Source organism: Hemitrygon akajei, chromosome 4 (genome assembly GCF_048418815.1).
Source record: "Hemitrygon akajei chromosome 4, sHemAka1.3, whole genome shotgun sequence".
NCBI lineage: Eukaryota > Metazoa > Chordata > Chondrichthyes > Myliobatiformes > Dasyatidae > Hemitrygon > Hemitrygon akajei.
The window spans coordinates 16,505,081-16,526,339 of record NC_133127.1 but is presented as its reverse complement, the minus strand read 5'-3'; the positions used below and the strand labels follow the sequence as shown (position 1 = coordinate 16,526,339).

Here is a 21,259-nt window from a genome sequence, read left to right as displayed (position 1 = left end):
CTCCAAGTCACATATCATCTCAACTATCATTCATTCACTGTTAATGGAACAAAATTCTGAAAATCTCAGCTCAGCACTATGAGAGTAATTGCACTGCAGCAGTCCAAGGCGATGACTCTCCATGAGCAATCAGGAATAGATAATAAATCCTAATTCATGACCAAAGAAATCCCATATATAGGAAAGAAAAACATGATCAGGAATTGGCCATTTGTGCATTGTCCACCATTTATGGCCAATCATCTATCTCAATGTCATATTCATTATCTCTCTCCATACTCCTTGAAGTATTTTGCATTGAGAAATTTTATCCATAATCCTCCTTCAATCTATTCTGCAAATTGCCCTCTACAGCTTTCTGATGTAGAGAATCCTACGTGTTCACCACACTCCGAGTGAGGAAACCCTTTCACTCTGAGCAAAAATGCTTAACATCTCAGTCGCCAATGCCTTATAGCATATCCAATGAAACTCTTGATTCCAGCCAAGTGAAACATTTTCCTAGCACAGTGGTGTATGGCTGTGTAGGAGTTGGAATTTGGTGAGGGAAGAGGTCTTGGAGAGCTTATTCCTTGAGTCAGAAGAAAGGACCAGCAGAGGTTCTGAAATGGAATAATGTGCCGGAGGGAAATGCTTAAGTAGTGGATATCAAAAGTATCCATTAGCGATGTTAGCTGATTAAAAGATGTCATCAGAACCTCAAGATCAAGAAGTGGTGCTGAGAGACTGGGGAAAAGAAAAATGTGCAATGTTGGAGATGCTGCCTGGCCTGCTGAGTTCCTCCTGCATTTTGTGTGTGTTTCAGTGGACATATTAGACCTGGTTATACCAATGTTCGTAGAACCTACAAGGCTCTCACAGCCCCCACCTACCTTCATCTTTGAAAACTCAGACCACTAATATATTTTCCTAATCTCGGCATACAGACCACTAGTTAAATAAGTCAAGCCAGCTTATAGGAACATCAGAACCTGGGCTACAGCAGTAGACCACAAACCTATACTCAGTGGCCAATTTATTAGGACTTGGAGGTAACGGGGCTACCAAGTGTATATAAAATTAACTATATAAAAACTATGCAACATTTGTAATTGGAATTGTAGACAATCATATTAAAGACTACATGAATACTAAGCAATCAGAAATTAAATTTTACTGACAAATTACAAATGGAACCCATTCCTAATATTCTGTAGCAGCATACATTCATCAGAATTATAAATCACTGAATTAATACTACTCACCAGTGAGTTCTCACTTTCTGTATTTCCCATTAACAATGTACTTTGCATCGGTTTCCACAATTGGAATTAATTCAAATTAGACTCTTTTAAGATATATGAAGTCTGTCATGCATTATTTTTTCTGGTAGGCTAGTTTTGCTTGCACTGTAAAGCACATTCATAAACATTGATTACAGTAAAGGTAATAAATGGAGCTCAGTAATTGTACTTGTAACCCTCAGGCTTGACCAGTTGCGTTAATCTAGGGGGAGAAAGCCTCAGGCCCAACTTGAGAAATCTGTTTCGGGTGGATGCCGCGTGATGTGTTCCTGTTACAAATCAGTACCACAAAATAATAAACAATACAGAATATGCAATTAAACAATTTGAGCTTCATAATTCTTATTTTGACTATGGGGTTAGTAAAGAAAACAAAAAGAAAAAGGGCTCATTTTAATGAAACAGTCTAATGCACATGTTGGAGCTCACTGTTTCCCCTCTGTTCGTTCTCCGTCGACTCCTGACCCCATTCCAAGTCCACTCAGCCCTGCAGTCTACGACCTTCCCGTTCTGGCATCTTCTCTCTCTATCTTCTCCTGAGCCAAAAGACCACAAAATCCCTTCTCTCGGGCACATAAGAAAGAAAAACGCCTCCCCTCATTGGCCAGCGCACATTCCAAAGCCCCCGTTATCTCCAGTCATAACCCAAACACCGCAGCTACAGAGAAACCATTACTGTAGTGTTCTCGCTCAGGTGTAAGAGAACGCTGAACTAAACACCGAGGTAAACCGTAGTCAATGAAGACAGGATCGCAGTAAGATTAACCGTTTACCGTTCACTCTTCCACATTAACGTATGGTGAAAACTGTTGATAAAACAATACAAAATGTATACAGTATTTGTTTCCTTCTTGATATCACATTTACATCGTAAATACTTGCAAAAGTAAAACTACAACAACTACATTACATTAAAGTGCAACATACAGTCAGAATCTACCTACGCCATTGACTGCTTTAAATACACTTCAACACAAACTATCCGCAACTCTTTAACTAACGAAAACATAAACCTTATCAACCGTCATTACTTTTAACAGAATCAGCATTAACATTTTTAATTCAACATATCGATTATCTCATGAACTTACGCCGTTGCTTCACTGATGTTTCTAGTGCGTAGAAAGAAAACTTTTCTTGCGCTGATCCTGCACATGTGAGCCCCCTCCTTCCCATTTCTCCAAACCAGTATTTTCCCACAAGACGCAGCGAAACTGGGTGTGACATCATCGCATGCCGCGATATATCACAGACAACGAATTTACTTTAAACAATCCTAACTTTAACTAAAAAATGCTAACAAACGAATTACTAAAGCGAAAATATTATAAACTAAACAAATGCCATAAAGGCAACACAATTACATTAGCAGTGAATCCTTTCCCAGGGTGTTAGATACTGATTATTTTAAACTAGCTTTATCAGGTATCTGGTCAAAATTGAACCCAGTGTTAGGACATATTCTGGAATTTGAGTAATAGCAGATAGTAACTTCAGCAACCAATCTTTAGACCTGAATGTAGATTGTAGATTAAATTTTAAATGCAGCCCCGTACAATAGGTTCCCAGAGCTGTGGAGAGCAGGTAACTGGAAAATCAGACAATGCTGATGAACATTCATTTTGGGTGTTCATTTTGGTAATTCAAAGGAAGCATTGTAGATACATTGTAAATATAGAATCGTCCTTCGACCTTTAGCATATAAAATGTCGTGTTATATTGGGTCGAGCAGGCCTCTTCCTCCAAAAGGGTCTCAATATGATGCCTGCTGCTCATTTTTGTTGAATGAACCACTTCTGCATCCATTAGCTTCAGTTTCTCTCTAGTGACTTTGCTTACATTATAACACTAGTTCCAAGAGCTCTGGGGCCATCTGTATGGAGTTACACAATCTCTTACTCTCCACCATCTGCATGGAACCTTCCAGATCCCCCTCCTCCTCCTCCTCAGTGCTTTGGTAAATCAGTGGCTACTGTAAATTACATCTAGTTTCAATGTTTAGTAGGAATCAGCACTGAGGATACCTTGAAAAGGTGATGCCCCAAAAATGCAGCACCCATCATTAAGGACCCTCCCCCCCATCACCCAGGATATGCCCTCTTCTCATTGCTACCATCAGGGAGGAGGTATAGGAACCTGAAGACACACACCCAATGATTCAGGAACAGCTTCTTCCCTTCTGCCATCAGATTTCTGAATGGACAATTAATCCATGTACCCAACGCCAATTTTTATTGCCATCTTTTGTGTTACTCATTTAGTTTAATCTTCATAGATATTTATTTTAATTTTTAGTCTTTTTAATTCTGATATATTGCAATGTTCGGGTAGCAGGGTGAGGATACATCTCTACCAAAGGAGGTGCAAGATGATCTTTCCCTCCACTAGCCTGCAGGTCACCAGGACACCCTTGGGCAAGGTATAGCACCTGCTGAGCACACCCCCATCCCATGGGAGCAGGTGGTGGATGATCATATGAGCAACTGGTGAATATCACAAGTACTGGTTATGTGACCACTGAAGCCAGGCAGACAACCTCTGAAGAGTATTAATAATGGCTGGGGTCAGCCGTCTTATAACGACATATGAAAATGTGCAGATGCTAGAAATCCAAAGCAATACACACAAAATTCTGGAGGAACTCGGCAGGTCAGGAAGCATTCATGGAAATGAATAAACGGTTAACCTATCAGGCTAAAACCTTGCTTCAAGGACTGCCCAGTAGTTGGCAATGACAAACCACTTCTGGAAAAACAATCGTCCACATCATAAGACACAAAATGATGCTGACAATAATTATAATGTACTGCAGCCACAAAATAACAAATTTCATGACATGTCAAAGATACTAAACCTGATTCTGATATTCCTGAGTAAAAACATAGAAAACCTAGAGCATAATACAGGCCCTTCGGCCCACAATGCTGAGCCAAACATGTACTTACTTTAGAAATCACCTAGGGTTACCCATAGCCTTCTATTTTTCTAAGTTCCACGTACCTATCCAAAAGTCCCTTAAAAGACCCTAACGTATCTGTCTCTACCACCGTCATCAGCAGCCCATTCTACGCTCACCACTCTGCGTAAAAAAACATACCCGACATCTTCTCTGTACCTACTTCTAAGCACCTTAAAACTGTTCCCTCTTGTGTTAGCCATTTCTGCCCTGAGAAAAAGCTTCTGACTATCCACACGATCAAAGCCTCTCATCATCTTACACACCTCTATCAGGTCACCTCTCATCCACCGTCACTCCAAAGAGAAAAGGCCGAGTTCACTCAACTTATTCTCATAAGGCATGCTCCCCAAATCCAGGCAACATCCTTGTAAATCTCTGCACCATTTCTATAGGTTCGACATCCTTCCTTTAGTGAGGTGACCAGACCAGGGTCCTATAAAGCTTTAACATTACCTCTTGGCTCCTAAACTCAATCCCACAATTGATGAAGGCCAATGCATCGTATGCTTTCTTAACCACAGAGTCAACCTGAGCAGCAGTTTTGAGTGTTCTATGGACTCAGACCCAAGATCCCTCTGATCCTCTACACTGCCAAGAGTCTTACCATTAATACTATATTTTGCCATCATATTTGATCTACCAAAATGAACTACCTCACACTTATCTGGGTTGAACTCCATCTGCCACTTCTCAGCCTAGTTTTGCATCCTATCAATGTCCCCCTGTAACCTAGTTGATGGGCATACAAGAAAGAACAAGTTACAAGAAAATATGGGGGAATGGGACTGCTGTGAGAGGCAGTCTACACTCAGTGGTACAATTGATCTCCTGGGTTGTAGAAAATAACAAAGACAAGAGAAGAGGTGGACGAGGAAGCTACTGTGGGTTCTAATAAAGCACATCCTGAAATCCTAAGACTTAGCAATTAGACAAAACATGTGGTTTCCTGTTAAGTACGAATCTAGCAAAGACTAGTACAACAAAACACTAAAAAAACCTAACACAGAAACTGAAATAATATACATGTTTAAATATGAATTCCCTGTAGATTGCAGGGGAAAAGTGATAATAATGAATTGAAATTTTGTGTCAGAACTGGAGCAGAATCTCACTTTCCCTTCCAAAGAAGAGAGCAATTGAATAGCATTACTGATCATACATGCAAACTTTGAGACCAGAGAGGAATTACTTGCAGAACAAATTTTTACTTGAAGGGGATGTCTAAAAATTGCCAAACAATACACTAATATAATTTCAGCTAAATACCTATGATAGACAACAGCTTAACCAAACTATTTTCCCTAGCAGATTTCATTGCTATTTTTTGCTCTCTTTTTACACAACTTATTTTTTAATATTTATACTTATTATTATAATTCACAGTTCTTTTATTATGTATCGCAACATACTGCTGCAGCAATCCAAAAAAATTCATGATATATGCCAGTAATACAGTGCCTTGAAAAGTACAAAATATTTTTATATTTTACTGCCTCCATTTAAATTTTAAAAATATTAAAGTAGGAATTTTTGAGCTAATCTAAAAAAAATTGTGCATTATGCCAAATGAAAAGAAAAATTTCTAAACCTGTCAACAATTTACTAAAACTAAAAAACAAATTTGTGAGGCTGAAAAAGTATTCATCCCATAAGACCATAAGATATAGGAGCAGAGGTATGCCATTCAGCCCATCAAGTCTGTTCCACCATACTATCATGGGCTGATCCAATACTTCCAGTCATCCCCACTCCCCTGCCTTCTCCCTATACCCTTTGATGCTCTGGCTAATCGAGAACCTATCTATCTCTACCTTAAATGCACCCAATGATCTGGCCTCCACAGACGCTCGTGGCAACAAATTCCACAGATTTACCACCTTCTAACTAAAGTAATTTCTCCGCACCTCAGTTCTAAAAGGGCGTCCTTCAATCATGAAGTCATGCTCTCTTGTCTTAGAATCCCCTACCATAGGAAATAACTTTGCCATATCTAATCTGTTCAGGCCTTTTAACATTCAGAATGTTTCTATGAGATTCCCCCCCCTCCCCCCCAAACTCCAGGGAATACAGCCCAAGAGCTCCCAGACGTTCCTAATATGGTAACCCTTTCATTCCTGGAATCATTCTTCTGAATCTTCTCTGAACCCTCTCCAATGTCAGTATATCCCTTCTAAAATAAGGAGCCCAAAACTGCACACAATACTCCAAGTGTGGTCTCATGAGTGCCTTATAGAACCTCAGCATCACATCCCTGCTCTATATATTCTATACCTCTAGAAATGAATGCCAACATTACATTTGCCTTCTTTGTCACCAACTCAACCTGAAGGTTAACCTTGAGGACATCCTGCACAAGGACTCCCAAGACCCTTTGCATCTCTGCATTTTGAATTCTCTCCCCATCTAAATAATACTCTGCCCATTTATACTTCCACCAAAGTGCATGACCATACACTTTCCCAACATTGTATTTCATTTGCCACTTCTTTGCCCATTGCCCTAAATTATTCATGTCTCTCTGCAGGCGCTCTGTTTCCAGAACACTACCTGCTCCCTCCACCTATCTTTGTATCATCAGCAAACTTAGCCACAAGTCCATTAATCCCATAATCCAAATGATTGACATACATCATAAAAAGCAGCGGTCCCAACACCGACCCCTGTGGAACTCCACTGGTAACCAGCAGCCAGCCAGAATGGGATCCCTTTATTCCCACTCTCTGTTTTCTGCCAATCAGCCAATGCTCCACCCATACTGGTAACTCCCCTGTAATTCCATGGGCTCTTATCTTGCTAAGCAGCCTCATGTGCGGCACCTTGTCAAAGACCTTCTGAAAATCCAAGTACACCACATCTACAGCATCTGCTTTGTCTACCCTGCTTGTAATTTCATCAAAAAATTGCAGTATGTTAGTCAGGCAGGATTTTCCTTGCAGGAAACCATGCTGGCTTTGGCCTATCTTGTCTTGTGCCTCCAGGCACTCCGTAATCTCATTCATAACAATCGATTCCAACAACTTCCCAACCACTGATGTCAGGCTAACAGGTCTATAGTTTCCTTTCTGCTGCCTCACACTCTTAAACAGCAGAATAACCAGCAGAATAACATTTGCAATTTTCCAGTCAGTCGGCACAATGCCAGAACCTATTGATTCTTGAAAGATCATTATTAATGCCTCCGCAATCTGTCCAGCTACTTCCTTCAGAACCCGAGAGTGTATTCCATCAGGTCCAGGAGATTTATCCACCCTCAGACCATTACGCTTCCTGAGCACCCTCTCAGTCGTAATTACTACAAGAACTTTCCTCAGGTGTATTATTTTACCAACTCACCCAATTTGTTGCTGTAGAAAATTTGAGGATAAAGTGTTTTCAATAAATTCATAAGAATAAATACCCCTTCACTCTGTGAGGTCCAACAGTATGAGAGATTTACAATAGACCAAAACAAAATTAAGGTAAAAAAGCATTCAAGACAGGTCATGGAAATGATAACAGAAGCACAAATCTGGAGAAGGGTACAAGACCATCTCAAAAGACCTGAACAAACCTCAGAGATCAGTGCAGTGAATCGTGAAAAAGTGGATAAAATATGAAACTTAGTTACCGCAGAAGAATGACAATGCAAGAGAGGCTATGTGACTCTAACAGTCACTCTGAATGAGCTGCAGAAGTCAGTGGCTGCAACTGGAGATGAATTTCATAGCTCCACACCTTCTAAGGCCTTGCACAAAAAGGGTATTTATGGAAGAGTGGCAAGGAAGAAGCTCAGACTAAAAATAAAGCATACCCATGTCCATGAGATTTTGCAAAGCATTGCTTAGAAGATACCGTAAAGATGTGGAACATTTTGTGGTCGGATGACGATAAAGTGGAGGAACGTCTTAGCCTCGACATGAAACAGTACATGTGACATAAAACTAATAAACATTGCGCATCAACCAGGTAACACCATCCCTACTTAAAGTATGGTGTGGGTAGCATCATGTTATTCAGCAGCAATGACTGGAAATCTGGTCAGGATTGATGGGAAGGTGAATGCTGCTAAATAGAGAGAATCTGGATAAAAACCTGCTAGCCTAGAGTCTAAGAGAAGTACAGCACAGAAACAGGTGCTTTGGCCCATTTACCCACCACTTATAAGGAGCGCTGTCGCAGGAATGCAGCATCCATCAAGGACCCCACCATCTCGGTCATGCTCTCTTCTCATTGCTGCCATCAGGAAGGGTATATAGGAGCTTTAGGTTGCAAAACACCAGGTTCAGGAACAGCTATGACCCCTCAACCATCAGGCTCTTGAACCAGAGTAAATAACTTCACCCACCCGATGCTGAACTGTTCCCCACACCTATGGACACACTTTCAAGAACTCTTCACCTCATGTTCTCAATATTTATTATTTATTTATTATTATTTAGGGGTTTTTTGGTACTTTTACAACTGACTGTCTTTTGCGCACTGGTTGTTTGCCATCATAAGAATTAGGCCATTTAGCCCATCGAGTCTGCTCTGCCATTTCATCATGGCTGATCCATTTTCCCTCAGCATTCTCTTCATGTCCTTTCATACACTGTCTAATCAAGAACCTATCAATCTCTGTCTTAAATGTATCAAATGACTTGGCCTCAACAGCCACCTGTGCAATGAATTCTACAGATTCACCACTCTCTGGCAAAATAAATTCCTCCTCATCTCCATTCTAAATGGACGTCCTTCTATTCTGAGGCTGTGTCCTCTGGTCTTAGACTCCACCACCATCCTCTTCACGTCCACTTTATCAAGGCCTTTCAGCATACAATAGGTTTCAATGAAATCCCCTCTCATTCTTCTGAATTCCAGGGAATACAGGCCCACAGCCATTAAACGCTCCTCATATGACAAGCCTTTCAATCCCGGAATCATTTTTGTGTACCTTCTTTGAAGTATCTCCAATGTCAGCACATCCTTTCTTAGACAAGGGGTGCAAAACTACTCAGAATACTCCAAGTGAAGCCTCACCGATGCTTTATATAGCCTCAAAATTACGTCCTTGCTTTTATATTCTAATCCTCACAAAATGTTAACATTGCATTTGCCTTCCTCACCACTGAGTCAACCACTGAGCAAATTAATCTTTAGGGAATCCTGCATGAGGACTCCCAAGTCCCATTGCACCTCAGATTTCTGAATTTTTCTCTCCATTTAGAAAAAAAGTCTATGATTTAATTTATGACCATACACTTCCCAACACTGTACTCCATCTGCTACTTCTTATTGTAAGTACAACGTTTGTAATCGGTCATTGCTTTACCAATGTTATGTGCACCGAGATACAGTGAAAAACATTTTTCATGCCATCTCTACAGTTCACTTCACAACATAACCACATCGAGGTAGTACAAAGAAAAAACAAGGAAGAATGGGATTAAAATTAAGGAGGGGCATGGCATAACACTTTACAGCACCAATGACCTGAGTTCATTTTCTGCTGCTGTCTGCAAGGAGCCCACAAACCCTCCCACATCCCAAAGATATATGGGTTAATTTACATGGGTGTAATTGGGCGGCGCAGACTCATTGGGCGGAAAGGCCTGTAACCATGCTGTATCTCTAACTAAATAAATAAAGTTAGCAAGGCTGCAGAAAAGATTCACAAGAACGCTGCTGCTGAAAATAAGAACGAGAATCAGGATTATTATCACTGACATAGTCCATTTCTTTGTGTTCCTTTGTTTTTACTGTTAATGCCCACAAGAAAATGAATCTCAGAGTAGAATATGACATTCGTGCACATGACATTAGTAAATGAGAGTTAAGGGGCAAAAGTTTGGAGGTAACATGAGGGGGAACTTCTTTACGCAGAGAGTGGTAGCTGTGTGGAACAAGCTTCCAGTAGAAGTGGTAGAGGCAGGTTCGATATTGTCATTTAAAAGAAAATTGGATAGGTATATGGACGGGAAAGGAATGGAGGGTTATGGGCTGAGTGCAGGTAGGTGGGACTATGTGAGAGTAAGCATTCGGCAAGGACTGGAAGGGCCGAGATGGCCTTGTTTCCGTACTGTAATTGTTATATGGTTATATAATATGGTGACATATACGCACTTTGATAACAAAACCTACTTTGAAGTTGAAGTTGAGAGGGGTGGGGGGGGGGGGGGGAAACTGCACAGATTGCTGAACCTACATAGAATAAGCCAGATGAGATCATGACCCACATTGACAGAGCAGAAAAGAGTAAACAGAACTGATCATGAATCTGTACTGCAGTGCAGGATGGCTGTAAGCTGATGACCCCGAGCATCTTGTTTTGCTATTTCTCATCAAAATCATTAAGAGTCTGATCTTCCTCAAAAAAAAGGGCTCAGAATCCTTTACATCTGCACATAGGAAGAGGCAACAGTACACAGAACATGGTACCACTGACACTGTAGCTGAAAGGCAATCTGCATTTAGTTTTTGTCTCCGAATGGTACCTACTTTTGCCAGGGAAAAGGAAAGACTGCTCCTTAGTTTCAGCAAAAATTTGATTTCCGATTTATTTACCACATCTACGTCAAAACATACAGTGAACTGCTTCTTCTACATTAACGACCGACACACTTAATGGCGTGCTGGGGGAAGTATGATAAGTGTCACCACACATTCTAGAGCCATTGTGGTATGCCCACAATGCTCAGCAGAACAGCACAGAGCACAACAAAACAGAATATACCAAGCAACAAACCCACAACAGCAAGACAAGCTCCATTCCTCTCTCCTTACCACACACACAGTCCTCTAACCCCAGGACAGTGGCCTTGGCATTGAATGTACTGTGAACTCTGCTCACAAGCATTATTCATTGACTCCATCTAAAAAATGTACATCTTGTAGAACGAATGGGCACAGGTCTTATACACAGATGAACAAAGAATAAGAACACAAAAAACACAGCCATTAATACAACATCAATACTAATTTCTAACACAAGTGAAAATAAAAGGCAGCAAAACTAAGGCACCTATAGAGACACAAGAGAGTGATGATGCTGGAATCTGGAGCAAAAATAAAACTGTTGGGAGGAACATCAGGAATATCCGCCACTTAGCTGAAAAAATATGTGCTGATGCTGTAGAGGGTTTAAAGTAGGTTTGTGAAAATGATCCTAGAATCAAAACGCTTGTCACATGAAGAACATTTGATGGCTCTGGGCCTGTATTCACTGAATTCAGAAGAATGAGGGATGACCTCATTGAAACCTATTGAATGTTGAAAGGCCTTGATAAAGTGGATGTGGAGAGCAAAGGACACAGCCTCAAAATAGAGGGGCGTCCTTTTAGAATGGAGGTGAGGAAGAATTTCTTTAGCCATAGAGTGGTGAATCTGTGGAATTTATTACCACAGGTGGCTGTGGAGGACAAGTCACTGGGTATATTTAAGGCAGAGATTGATAGATTCTTGATCAGTCAGGGCATGAAGGGATATGGAGAAAAGGCAGAAGTTTGGGGCTGAGAGGGAAATGGATCAGCCATAATGAAATGGCAGAACAGACTCAATGGGCCAAATGGCCTAATTCCATTCCTATATCCTTTGAGGAAACAAAATGTTGGTCAACATTTCAGGCTGATATTGTACTGCACAAATGAGGTTCTCAAGCCAAAACACAGTCTATCCCTCTGCCTCTACGAAATAAGGCAGGAGAGAAAGAGGGAAGAAATTTTTAATAACCAAGGTATTACTTCAATTATTTTAGAATAACATGCAAACTATTGATTTTGATTGGTCTAATTATAGTTATATCACACTAAATTGGAAGAGCAAATCATGAAAATGTACTGAATTAAAATACACATCATCTTACAATTAAGAATAAAATTTTAAATGCTCAAAAACAGTTTGACTTTAATTTTTGCATTTCAAGAACAAAACCTCTAGTAGACCACTGACCTGAGTACTTTTGCCACATCCTAGCTTGCCAGACACGAGTACCATATTATTGTTGACAAGGCTTTCCATGAAGTGGTATTTGACATTCCATACTGGCAAAGTTTTTCTCCATTTTAGTAGCTCATAGTACCGAGAGGAAAAAGGGAGTCCATCGAAAGGATTGACTTCCAAATCACCACCCTCAGAATTTAGTTCCTCATCTTCATCATCACTTAACTGTGCGCAAACGCCATTCAACTTCAAGGAGGAAACTGAGATGGAGTCAACAGACAGTCCACTGGCATCAGCCTCTGTGTCCATCGTGCCACTTTCCATTCTGGTGAGACAGCTTTAAAATCCAAACACTGGCACCAAAGCTACATGCTGAAAAAAAATTTAAGAGATTAGAAATTAAAGACAGTCAGCAGAAGAGCCACATTACGTAATCCCACTGCAGTGGTTCATTCTGAAACATTGACAATTCATTCCCCCGCTCAGCCCAGAGTTGCTCCAAGAGATCTACACTTAATTACAGTGGTGGCCACAAATGGACTACCACAAGAGTAATGAGCAGAAAATGTTACCAAAGTTTAAGGGGAACATGAGGGAAAACATCTTCACTCAGAGGGTCAAGAAAATGGAATGAGCTGCCAATACAAGTGGTCCATGCAAGTCAGAATCAGGATCAGGTTTATTATCACCAGCTTAGGGTGCGTTCTCCAGATACCTTATGAGGTAACCATAGCCTTCAGCCAGGAGCAGATGTCATCAGGTGGTTCCCAACCTTTACAGAGTGCTTCGACTCTTAATCACGACACTCTCTAGTTGGTGGGCCGGCAGTGGTGGCCAAATCACTGCCCATCTGCTCCTGGCTTCCAGCTTCCCTCCTCTCTCCTACTCCAAATCCAACAAGAGGCTCGTTCTGCCTCTTCCCCCATCCTACGAACTGCTTGTTTTTTGCTCCTTTCGTCCAGGCCCAGAGCTGACATCAACCACCATGCTGATTTGGCTGGGAAACCTCTGCAGCTGATCTCCACAGGGAACAACCATGCCTACCATCCCTTGTCTTTGCACTCCTGCACTAAGCGCTGGTACTTTAAGGCCTTTCTCTCATGGGCCTCTTCCCATCCTTCCTCCCACGGCACTGTCAGCTCAACCAGAATTATTTTCCGGTCTTCAGTTGACCACAATACAATGTCTGGGCAGAGGGTTGTGCGCATCACCTCCGGGAACTGTAGCCTCCTTCCCACATCGACCTTCATCTCCCAGGACCTGGCCATTAGCAGCAGATTTGGCTTTAGTTGTTTGGTTCCGAAAGGCCTGGCTCCCTCTTTGATGAAGGTGATGGCCTTCCTCAAATCTGAGCCAGCCGTCCTCTTCTTGCATCTCTCTTGCTCTAGTGTGTCAGCAAGAGCTAGCAGCACCTTATCATTTCATTTCATTTTTCAATCTTTTTATTGATATTCAAATAAAGAATATACAAATCAGAGGAGTTTAGCAAACAGATAATATAAAAGACATCTAAACAGCAGTAATAAAAACAGAAAGTATATAATGTCAAAATCAAATAAGTAAAATATTACGCTGTTATATATACAATGGTCAAAAAAAACTACAACTCCTCATAACAATCATAAAGAAAGATTGGAAATTTTATTGATAAAGAAAAAAAACCCACTAACTAACCTGAAACAAAAAAAAAGAAAAAAAAAAGAAAAAGAAAAATTGGGCAGTCCAATTGAGGATAAAATTAAGAGAGGAGAAAAAACATCCTTCCAGTCATCTCTGAACCCTCACGGATAAGGATTTTCCCCAAAGAGAATAAAGAAAAATAAATAAAAATAAATTAAATCATGTGAAAATATTGAATAAAGGGTCACCAGACTTGTTCAAAATTAAAGGATGTATCAAATGTCCGGCTTCTAATTTTCTCCAAGCTTAGACATGACATAATGGAGGAGAGCCAATAAAAAACAGTGGGTAGGTTAGATTCTTTCCAGTGTAGCAAAATAGCTCTCCTGCAGCAGCACCTTATCATGGCGCCACCTATACTGTCCTTGAATTAGAGCTGTTTTACACCCGGACAGTATATGAGCCAGTGTCCCCTTCTGACCACAGAGCTTACAGTTCGGGTCCTCTCTCATCCCCCACGTGTACAGATGTAATGGTGAAGGAAGGGTGTCATACACGGATCGCAAGAGGAAGGAAATACGGAAGGGCTCCAGTCTCCATATCTCTGCCCATGAGATCTTGCGCTTGGGCAGATCCCATTTTGTCCAGGCACCCTGGGACACTTGTTCCACTGCCTTTGACATCCACTTCTCTTCCTCACGGATCCATACTTCTGCCTGTACCATGGGAGGACACGAATGGACTACCACAAGAGTAATGAGCAGAAAATGTTACCAAAGGTGAGAAGTTTAAGGGGAACATGAGGGGAACATCTTCACTCAGAGGATCATGAGAATGGAATGAGCTGCCAATACAAGTAGTCCATGCGAGTTCAGAATCAGGTTTATTATCACCAGCAGGTGATGTGAAAGTTGTGAACTTAGCAGCAACAGTTCAATGCAATACATAATCTAGCAAAATAATAAAAATAATAATAAACAAACAAGTAAATCAATTACATATATTGAATAAATTACAAAAAAATGTGCAAAAACAGAAATACTGTATATTAAAAAAAAGCGAGGTAGCATCCAATATCCATTCAGGAATTGGATGGCAGAGGGTAAGAAGCTGTTCCTGAATTGCTGAGTGTGTGCCTTCAGGCTTCTGCACCAACTACCTGATGGTAACAGTGAAAAAAGCATGCCCTGGGTGCTGGAGGTCCTTTAATAATGGACACTGTCTTTCTGAGACACTACTCCCTAAAGATGTCCTGGGTACTTTGTAGGTTAGTGCCCAAGATGGAGCTGACTAGATTTACAACCTTCTGCAGCTTCTTTTGGTCCTGTGCAGTAGCCCCCCCCCCCCTACCAGACAGTGATACAGCCTGTTAGAATGCTCTTCATGGTACAACTATTGAAGTTTCTGAGAGTATTTGTTGACATGCCAAGTCTCTTCAAACTCCTAATAAAGTATAGCTGCTGCCTTTCTTTCTTTCTTTCTTTATAACTACATCTATATGTTGGGACCAGGTTAGATCCTCAGAGATCTTGACACCCAGAAACTTAAAGCTTCTCACTCTCTCTACTTCTGATCCCTCTATGAGGATTGGTATGTGTTCCTTCGTCTTACCCTTCCTGAAGTCCACAATCAGTTCTTTCATCTTACTGATGTTGACTGAGTGCCAGGTTGTTGCTGCGGCACCACTCCACTAGTTGGCATATCTCATTTCTGTATGCCCTCTTGTCACCACCTGAGATTCTACCAACAATGGTTGTATCATCAGCAAATTTATAGATGGTATTTGAGCAATGTCTACCCACACAGTCATGTGTATACAGACAGTAGAGCAGTGGGCTAAACACACACCTGAGGTGCCCCAGTGTCGATTGTCAGCGAGGAGAATATGTTATCACCAATCTGCACTGATTGTGGTCTTTCAGTTAGGAAGTCAAGGATCCAATTGCAGAGAGAGGTACAGATGCCTAGGTTCTTCAACTTCTCGATCAAGATTGTGGGAATGATGGTATTAAATGCTGAGCTATAGTTGTTGAACAGCATCCTGACGTAGGTGTTTGTGTTGTCCAGGTGGTCTAAAGCCGTGTGAAGAGCCATTAAGACTGAGTCTGCCATTGACCTATTGTGGCGATAGGCAAATTGCAATGGGTCCAGGTCCTTGCTGAGGCAGGAGTTCAGTCTAGTTGTAACCAACCTCTCAAAGTATTTCATCACTATTGACGTGAGTGCTACCGGGCAATAGTCATTTCAACTCGATTTCAATGTTTAAGAGAAGTTTGGGTAGGTACATGGATAGTAGGGATATGGAGGGCTATGGTCCCAGTGCAGGTGATGGGAGTGGGCAGCTTATATGGCTTTGCCATTGACTAGATGGATTGAAAGGCCTGTTTCTGTGCTGTACTCTATGACTCAATAACTCTAAGGCTTCCCTAATATTCTTGGTAGACTTTATAGATTGGATTAGCTTTCTCAGTCACATGCAGGCTAGCTTTATTAGTCACATGTACATTGAAACATAACATGAAGTGCGTTGTTTGAATTTAGAGGATTATGATGAGCAGCTCGCAAATGTTGCGATGCTTCCGGTGCCAAAATAGCTAACCCTAACCGTACGTCTTTGAAATGGGGAAAGGAAATCCACATGATCACAGGGTAAATGTACAAACTCTTTTCAAGACAGTGGTGGTAATGGAAACCCGACTACTGGAACTGCAATAATATATATATTTCCTTCTCGTGACTGTATGTTTGTTTGCTATCTTGAATGCACTGTATATGTTTTGCATCTTGGCCCCAGAGGAACACTGTTTTGTTCGGCTCTATTCACATATGGTTGAATGATAATTAAACTTGAACTTACACCAATTACTACACTACTATATTGTCCATGCAAAAACACTTCAAATACAGGAAGTATCAAATTGCTTCTCACATTTAAGAATAATGAAACAATGTTCCAGAATACATTGAAATTAATTTCTGGTTTTAAAATTAAACTGGTAAAAGTTAATTTATAAAAATCCAAATGTGTCTGGTAGATGTTACAAGTCTTCATCAGGTTGACTGGAATGCAAGCTTGTATCAAATAGTGGTAAATGTGATTCTGCAGATGCTGAAAATCTTAAGCAATCCAATCAAAACTGGCATTTTTGTAGGTCCAGGATATGGAAATGTCAAATGTAGTACAATGTTAATACAAAGAGCCATAATCTTCAACATGTACAGTACTGTAAAGATATAGCAAGGGTGCCCAAGACACTCACACAGTACTGCAGTAATTTTATGCATTGCACTGTACTGCTGCCACACAAAAAAAAACAAATTTAATGATGTGTGAGTAATGATAAACATGATTTTGATATGAGTCTCTATTGTGGACTGACAGTGGGAAGGGGACAGGGAAAGGGAAATCATGGCTGGGAAAAGGGGAAAGGAGAGGGGAGGGAGCAGGAAGCAGCAGAGAGACATTCTGAAATGATCAGTAAACAATGTTTAGAATTAAATCACCATGCCTGGTGTCTCAGGTCTGGGAGTGACTACACCAATGTCATTCCCCTCCCCTGGTACTCCTTCTCTGCCATCTGTCCCACACCCCTCCTGTGGCGCTCCACCTTCACCATTTCCAACATCCTTTGCTCCCAACAGATTTACAAACTGGTTCTCCACTCCACATTGACAACTACAGTACTATGCAGAAGTCTCAGGCACCATAGCTCTTTATATGTACCCAAGACTTCTGCGCAGTACCGTAAATAATCTGGACTGTGCCTAACATCATCACAACAGAATGGATTACACTGACAACAAAACAAAGAAAGCAGCCACATCAACCTCAAGCACAACCAGGTCAGATGAAGAGTTTTGACCTGAAATTCTGACTGTTCATTTACCTCCACAGATACTGCCTGGCCAGTTGAGCTCCTCCAGCAGTTCAATTTTTTTTCCTCCATATTCTTGCTTTTGCTGTCTCCCATCTCCCCTCCCACATAAAGGCACCTCTCAGGGACAACCACATTGGAGAAGGCAAATCTATGCAGGCTGATAACCTAATAGTCCTGTGATCCAAAAGGCAACGGAGGACAAGAAAATATTCCATTTGGGCTCAGAAAGGATTTTCACTGATTCCATTAAAAGACTTGACAGGCCTACGACAAAGAGGAACTAATTATAAGGATACAGAATACAGTCGATTCTGGTTACTTGGTTAATCAGGGCAGCAGCTTGTTTGGGACAACTCTTAAAGAACAAAAACTAATCAAGAAAAAGCCAGGATTCCCTTTATTTGGGACACTATGCTACTTAATTGGGACAGGAGACTTTTGCCCAATAGTTTCTTACCAGCATCAATCACATGAACTTGTGTGGCCATTGGACACTACACCGTGCTTTGATCATGCAGCTTTTAAAATAGCATCAGTTGCATGTGTTTCTGTTTAAAAAGCAGTTATTTTTGTCACTGATAGTTGGTGAGATATAAGCAATAAGATAATTTAGAATTGTCTTGCACAGTGTGGTTTCAAGCAATCAGGCCTGGAGACAACAGAAATGGTCAGGAGTGAAAATGAAACGATTTCACTACTTCAAGTTAGAAACAATGAAGAGTTTGAAAGTATCAACAATCATCTTGATTGTTATAATGAAAATTAAGATTTGAAGAATGCAATCATCAAAAGCATTGTACGAAGGCAGTCAATCATCTGCACTAGGTGTCTACGCTAATTTTGTTCATTTACAATCAACCCAAAAAACAGTTGCAGTCAACCCAAATTCTGCTCCAATATCTTATGGTCCATCATGGCAGTATGTTGGTTGTCCATCACATCTGACGATGACAGTGAAACCTGTGTGGGAGAGTTTTTAAAGTGGAAGAGCTGTTGCACTGGGTCAGTTCCACTCACTCAACCTCGGAAGTCCGGGTCCAGTGATAAGAACAGTCATCACAATCAGGGGTCTTCTTTTGTTGCAGTGGGTTACCATGACTTCTTCTGTGCCGTCACATGCCCTTTGCTCTCCGGGAAGCACTGCAGAACCATCTTCTTGGCCATTTGATCTCACTGTTCTTTCAACTTCCCAGTCCGCCGAAGCTGACTTCACATGCAAGAGACAGGCATGTTCGCATTTCACCAGGGTATGAGACCTACCGGCTACCCTCACCTGCCTGAGCCCATCTGTCAAAGTGGTATGGCCGCTGTTGGAGCCACAGGTGAGAGCTGAGTGCCCAGTGGGGACTAAAGGTGACTGAGAATGACCATGGCAAGCCCCTTCACCAGATGTTACTCCGTCCTGGACAACCAATACAAGGCAGCATGCACCAGATGAATTCCTCTAACAGCAATTATTAGAAACTAATACATAATTTTATATAATTGTAATAGCATTCATAGTATCCCAATTCATGTTTCATTTAAAAACATGAACTTACTATTCAGTTAAACAGTAGTTGTCTTTTTTATTCCTTTTTAACTACTTTCATGAAACTTTGGCTAGTTGGGGCAGCCACCAGATTAAAAAAAATGTACTGATCCTGATGTGTCACACTTAACAGGAATTCACTGTACCGATAATGGTAGCCTCTTGAAGACAAATGTTTTGTCAACAAATGCTAATTACTGTAATAATTCAAGAACATTATACATTGAAAGCAGGATCCTGCAGTATTATTGGAACCATTAACAATTATTATCCATAATTATAAAGGTAATTGGGGGAGAGGGAAGGAGAGGGAGGGGGTGAGCAAGTGCTAAAAAAAATGGATAAAAATCTGGAGCAAATATCTTTCTTACTTTATTTAAAACAAAAGCTGTATCAAGAGAAGAACTTACATAGTACCCACAACAAAAACTGAACATAAAACAAACACTTCTTCACTTTTCCTGTATACTATCTTCCAAGCTGAAAGTAAATTATCAAAATACATATATGTCATCATATACTACCCTGAGATTCATTTTCTTACAGCCATTCACAGCAAATACAAACACACAATAGAATCAGTGAAATTCTGCACACAAAGACAGACTAACAACCGATGTGCAAACAACAACAAATTGTTCCAAAACAAAACAAAATGATAAACAAATAATAAATATTGAGAACACACGAGCTGTAGAGTCCTTGAAAGTGAGTGCATAAGTTGTGGAATGAGTTCAGTATTGGGGTGAGTGAAGTTATCCACTCTAGTTTGACATAATATTCAGCAGTGAAGAGATATACCAGGGAACACGCACAAAATGCTGGTGGAACACAGCAGGTCAGGCAGCATCTATAAGGAGAAGCACTGTCGACGTTTCGGGCCGAGACCCTTCGTCAGGAGTTGACAGTGCTTCTCCTTATAGATGCTGCCTGACCTGCTGTGTTCCACCAGCATTTTGTGTGTGTTATTTGAATATCCAGCATCTGCAGATTTCCTCGTGTTTGCTCTTTAGATATACCACGGAGTATTTTTATGTGCCACTAAGGAGGAAGAGATGCATTCCTGGGAGCAGAGGGGGTGGGGAGGGTGGGTATATGTACCAATTATTTTGTGCCCAAGAGTAGATGTCCCATTTCTCATCTATTTTCCCCGAGTGTGATGTGCCCAATGCATTACTGTGGATAGTACTCAATGATGGAATTACCACCAGTCCCCATGAATGCCTCTTTGCTCCAATCAAAAACAACCCAAGGAAACTAGCTGAGAACAAGTGTTGAGGTCAGACTAGTGCAAACATATAAAACAGATCCATTTCAGCAGCAAGGCCAGCAGAAGCAAACTTAAAACATCATAAACAGAGGAGATCCGGCAGATGCTAGAAATCCAGATTAACACACATTAAGTGCAGGAGGAACTCAGCAGGCCAGGCAACAGGTACTGTTAACAGTCAACGTTTCAGGCCAAGTCTTGAAAGGAAGGTGGAAGAAGCCAGGATAAAAAGGTGGGGGAGAGGAAAGAGTACAAGTTCCTTAAGCTTAAGAGCCATCATTCTCCATAACCTTCCCTTAAAAGGGCTTGGATGCTTTTTTTTAAATTTTCAAGGACAGGTGTGATTGCAATGAAGGACTCAAGCTATGCAGAGAACAATCCCACCAACAGCCCACAGAACAAAAGCACAGAAAATTGGACAGCAATGTGATGGGACCAGACTCACTACCTGCAGTGCACTCCCATACTTAACTCAAGAGTCAAATAATCAGACATGCCTTACTTGTGAAATGGGGCAACTGAGGCACAAGTAAGCTTCAGGCAGCATACCACCCAAGAAGCACCCCTGAAATATCCTCTAAACACCCTGATGGCTCAATCAAACAGAGATAAGAGCACAAAATGGGCTATTCACTGTGATAAGTATCAACTGCTTCAGTTTCAGGTTCATTTATCACATGTACATCAAAACATACAGTGAAATGCATCGTTTGCCTTAACAACCAACACACCTGAGGATGTGCTGGGGGCAGCACACAAGTATTGCCACATAGTCTGGTGCCAACATAGCATGCTCACCATGTTCAGCAGGACAACGGCAAC

The 21,259-nt window shown here is 41.1% G+C and overlaps 1 protein-coding gene across 1 annotated transcript in view; it reads right to left on the bottom strand.

The window, feature by feature from the left end:
• LOC140726141 (putative pre-mRNA-splicing factor ATP-dependent RNA helicase DHX32) overlaps positions 1-21,259 on the bottom strand; it is a 142,758-nt gene that overhangs the window by 110,701 nt on the left and 10,798 nt on the right. Inside the window, exon 2 of the mRNA XM_073042115.1 lies at positions 12,148-12,510. Coding sequence (XP_072898216.1) covers positions 12,148-12,462 — 315 coding nt within the window. The 5' untranslated portion in view covers positions 12,463-12,510. The remainder of the gene's footprint in view (positions 1-12,147; positions 12,511-21,259) is intronic.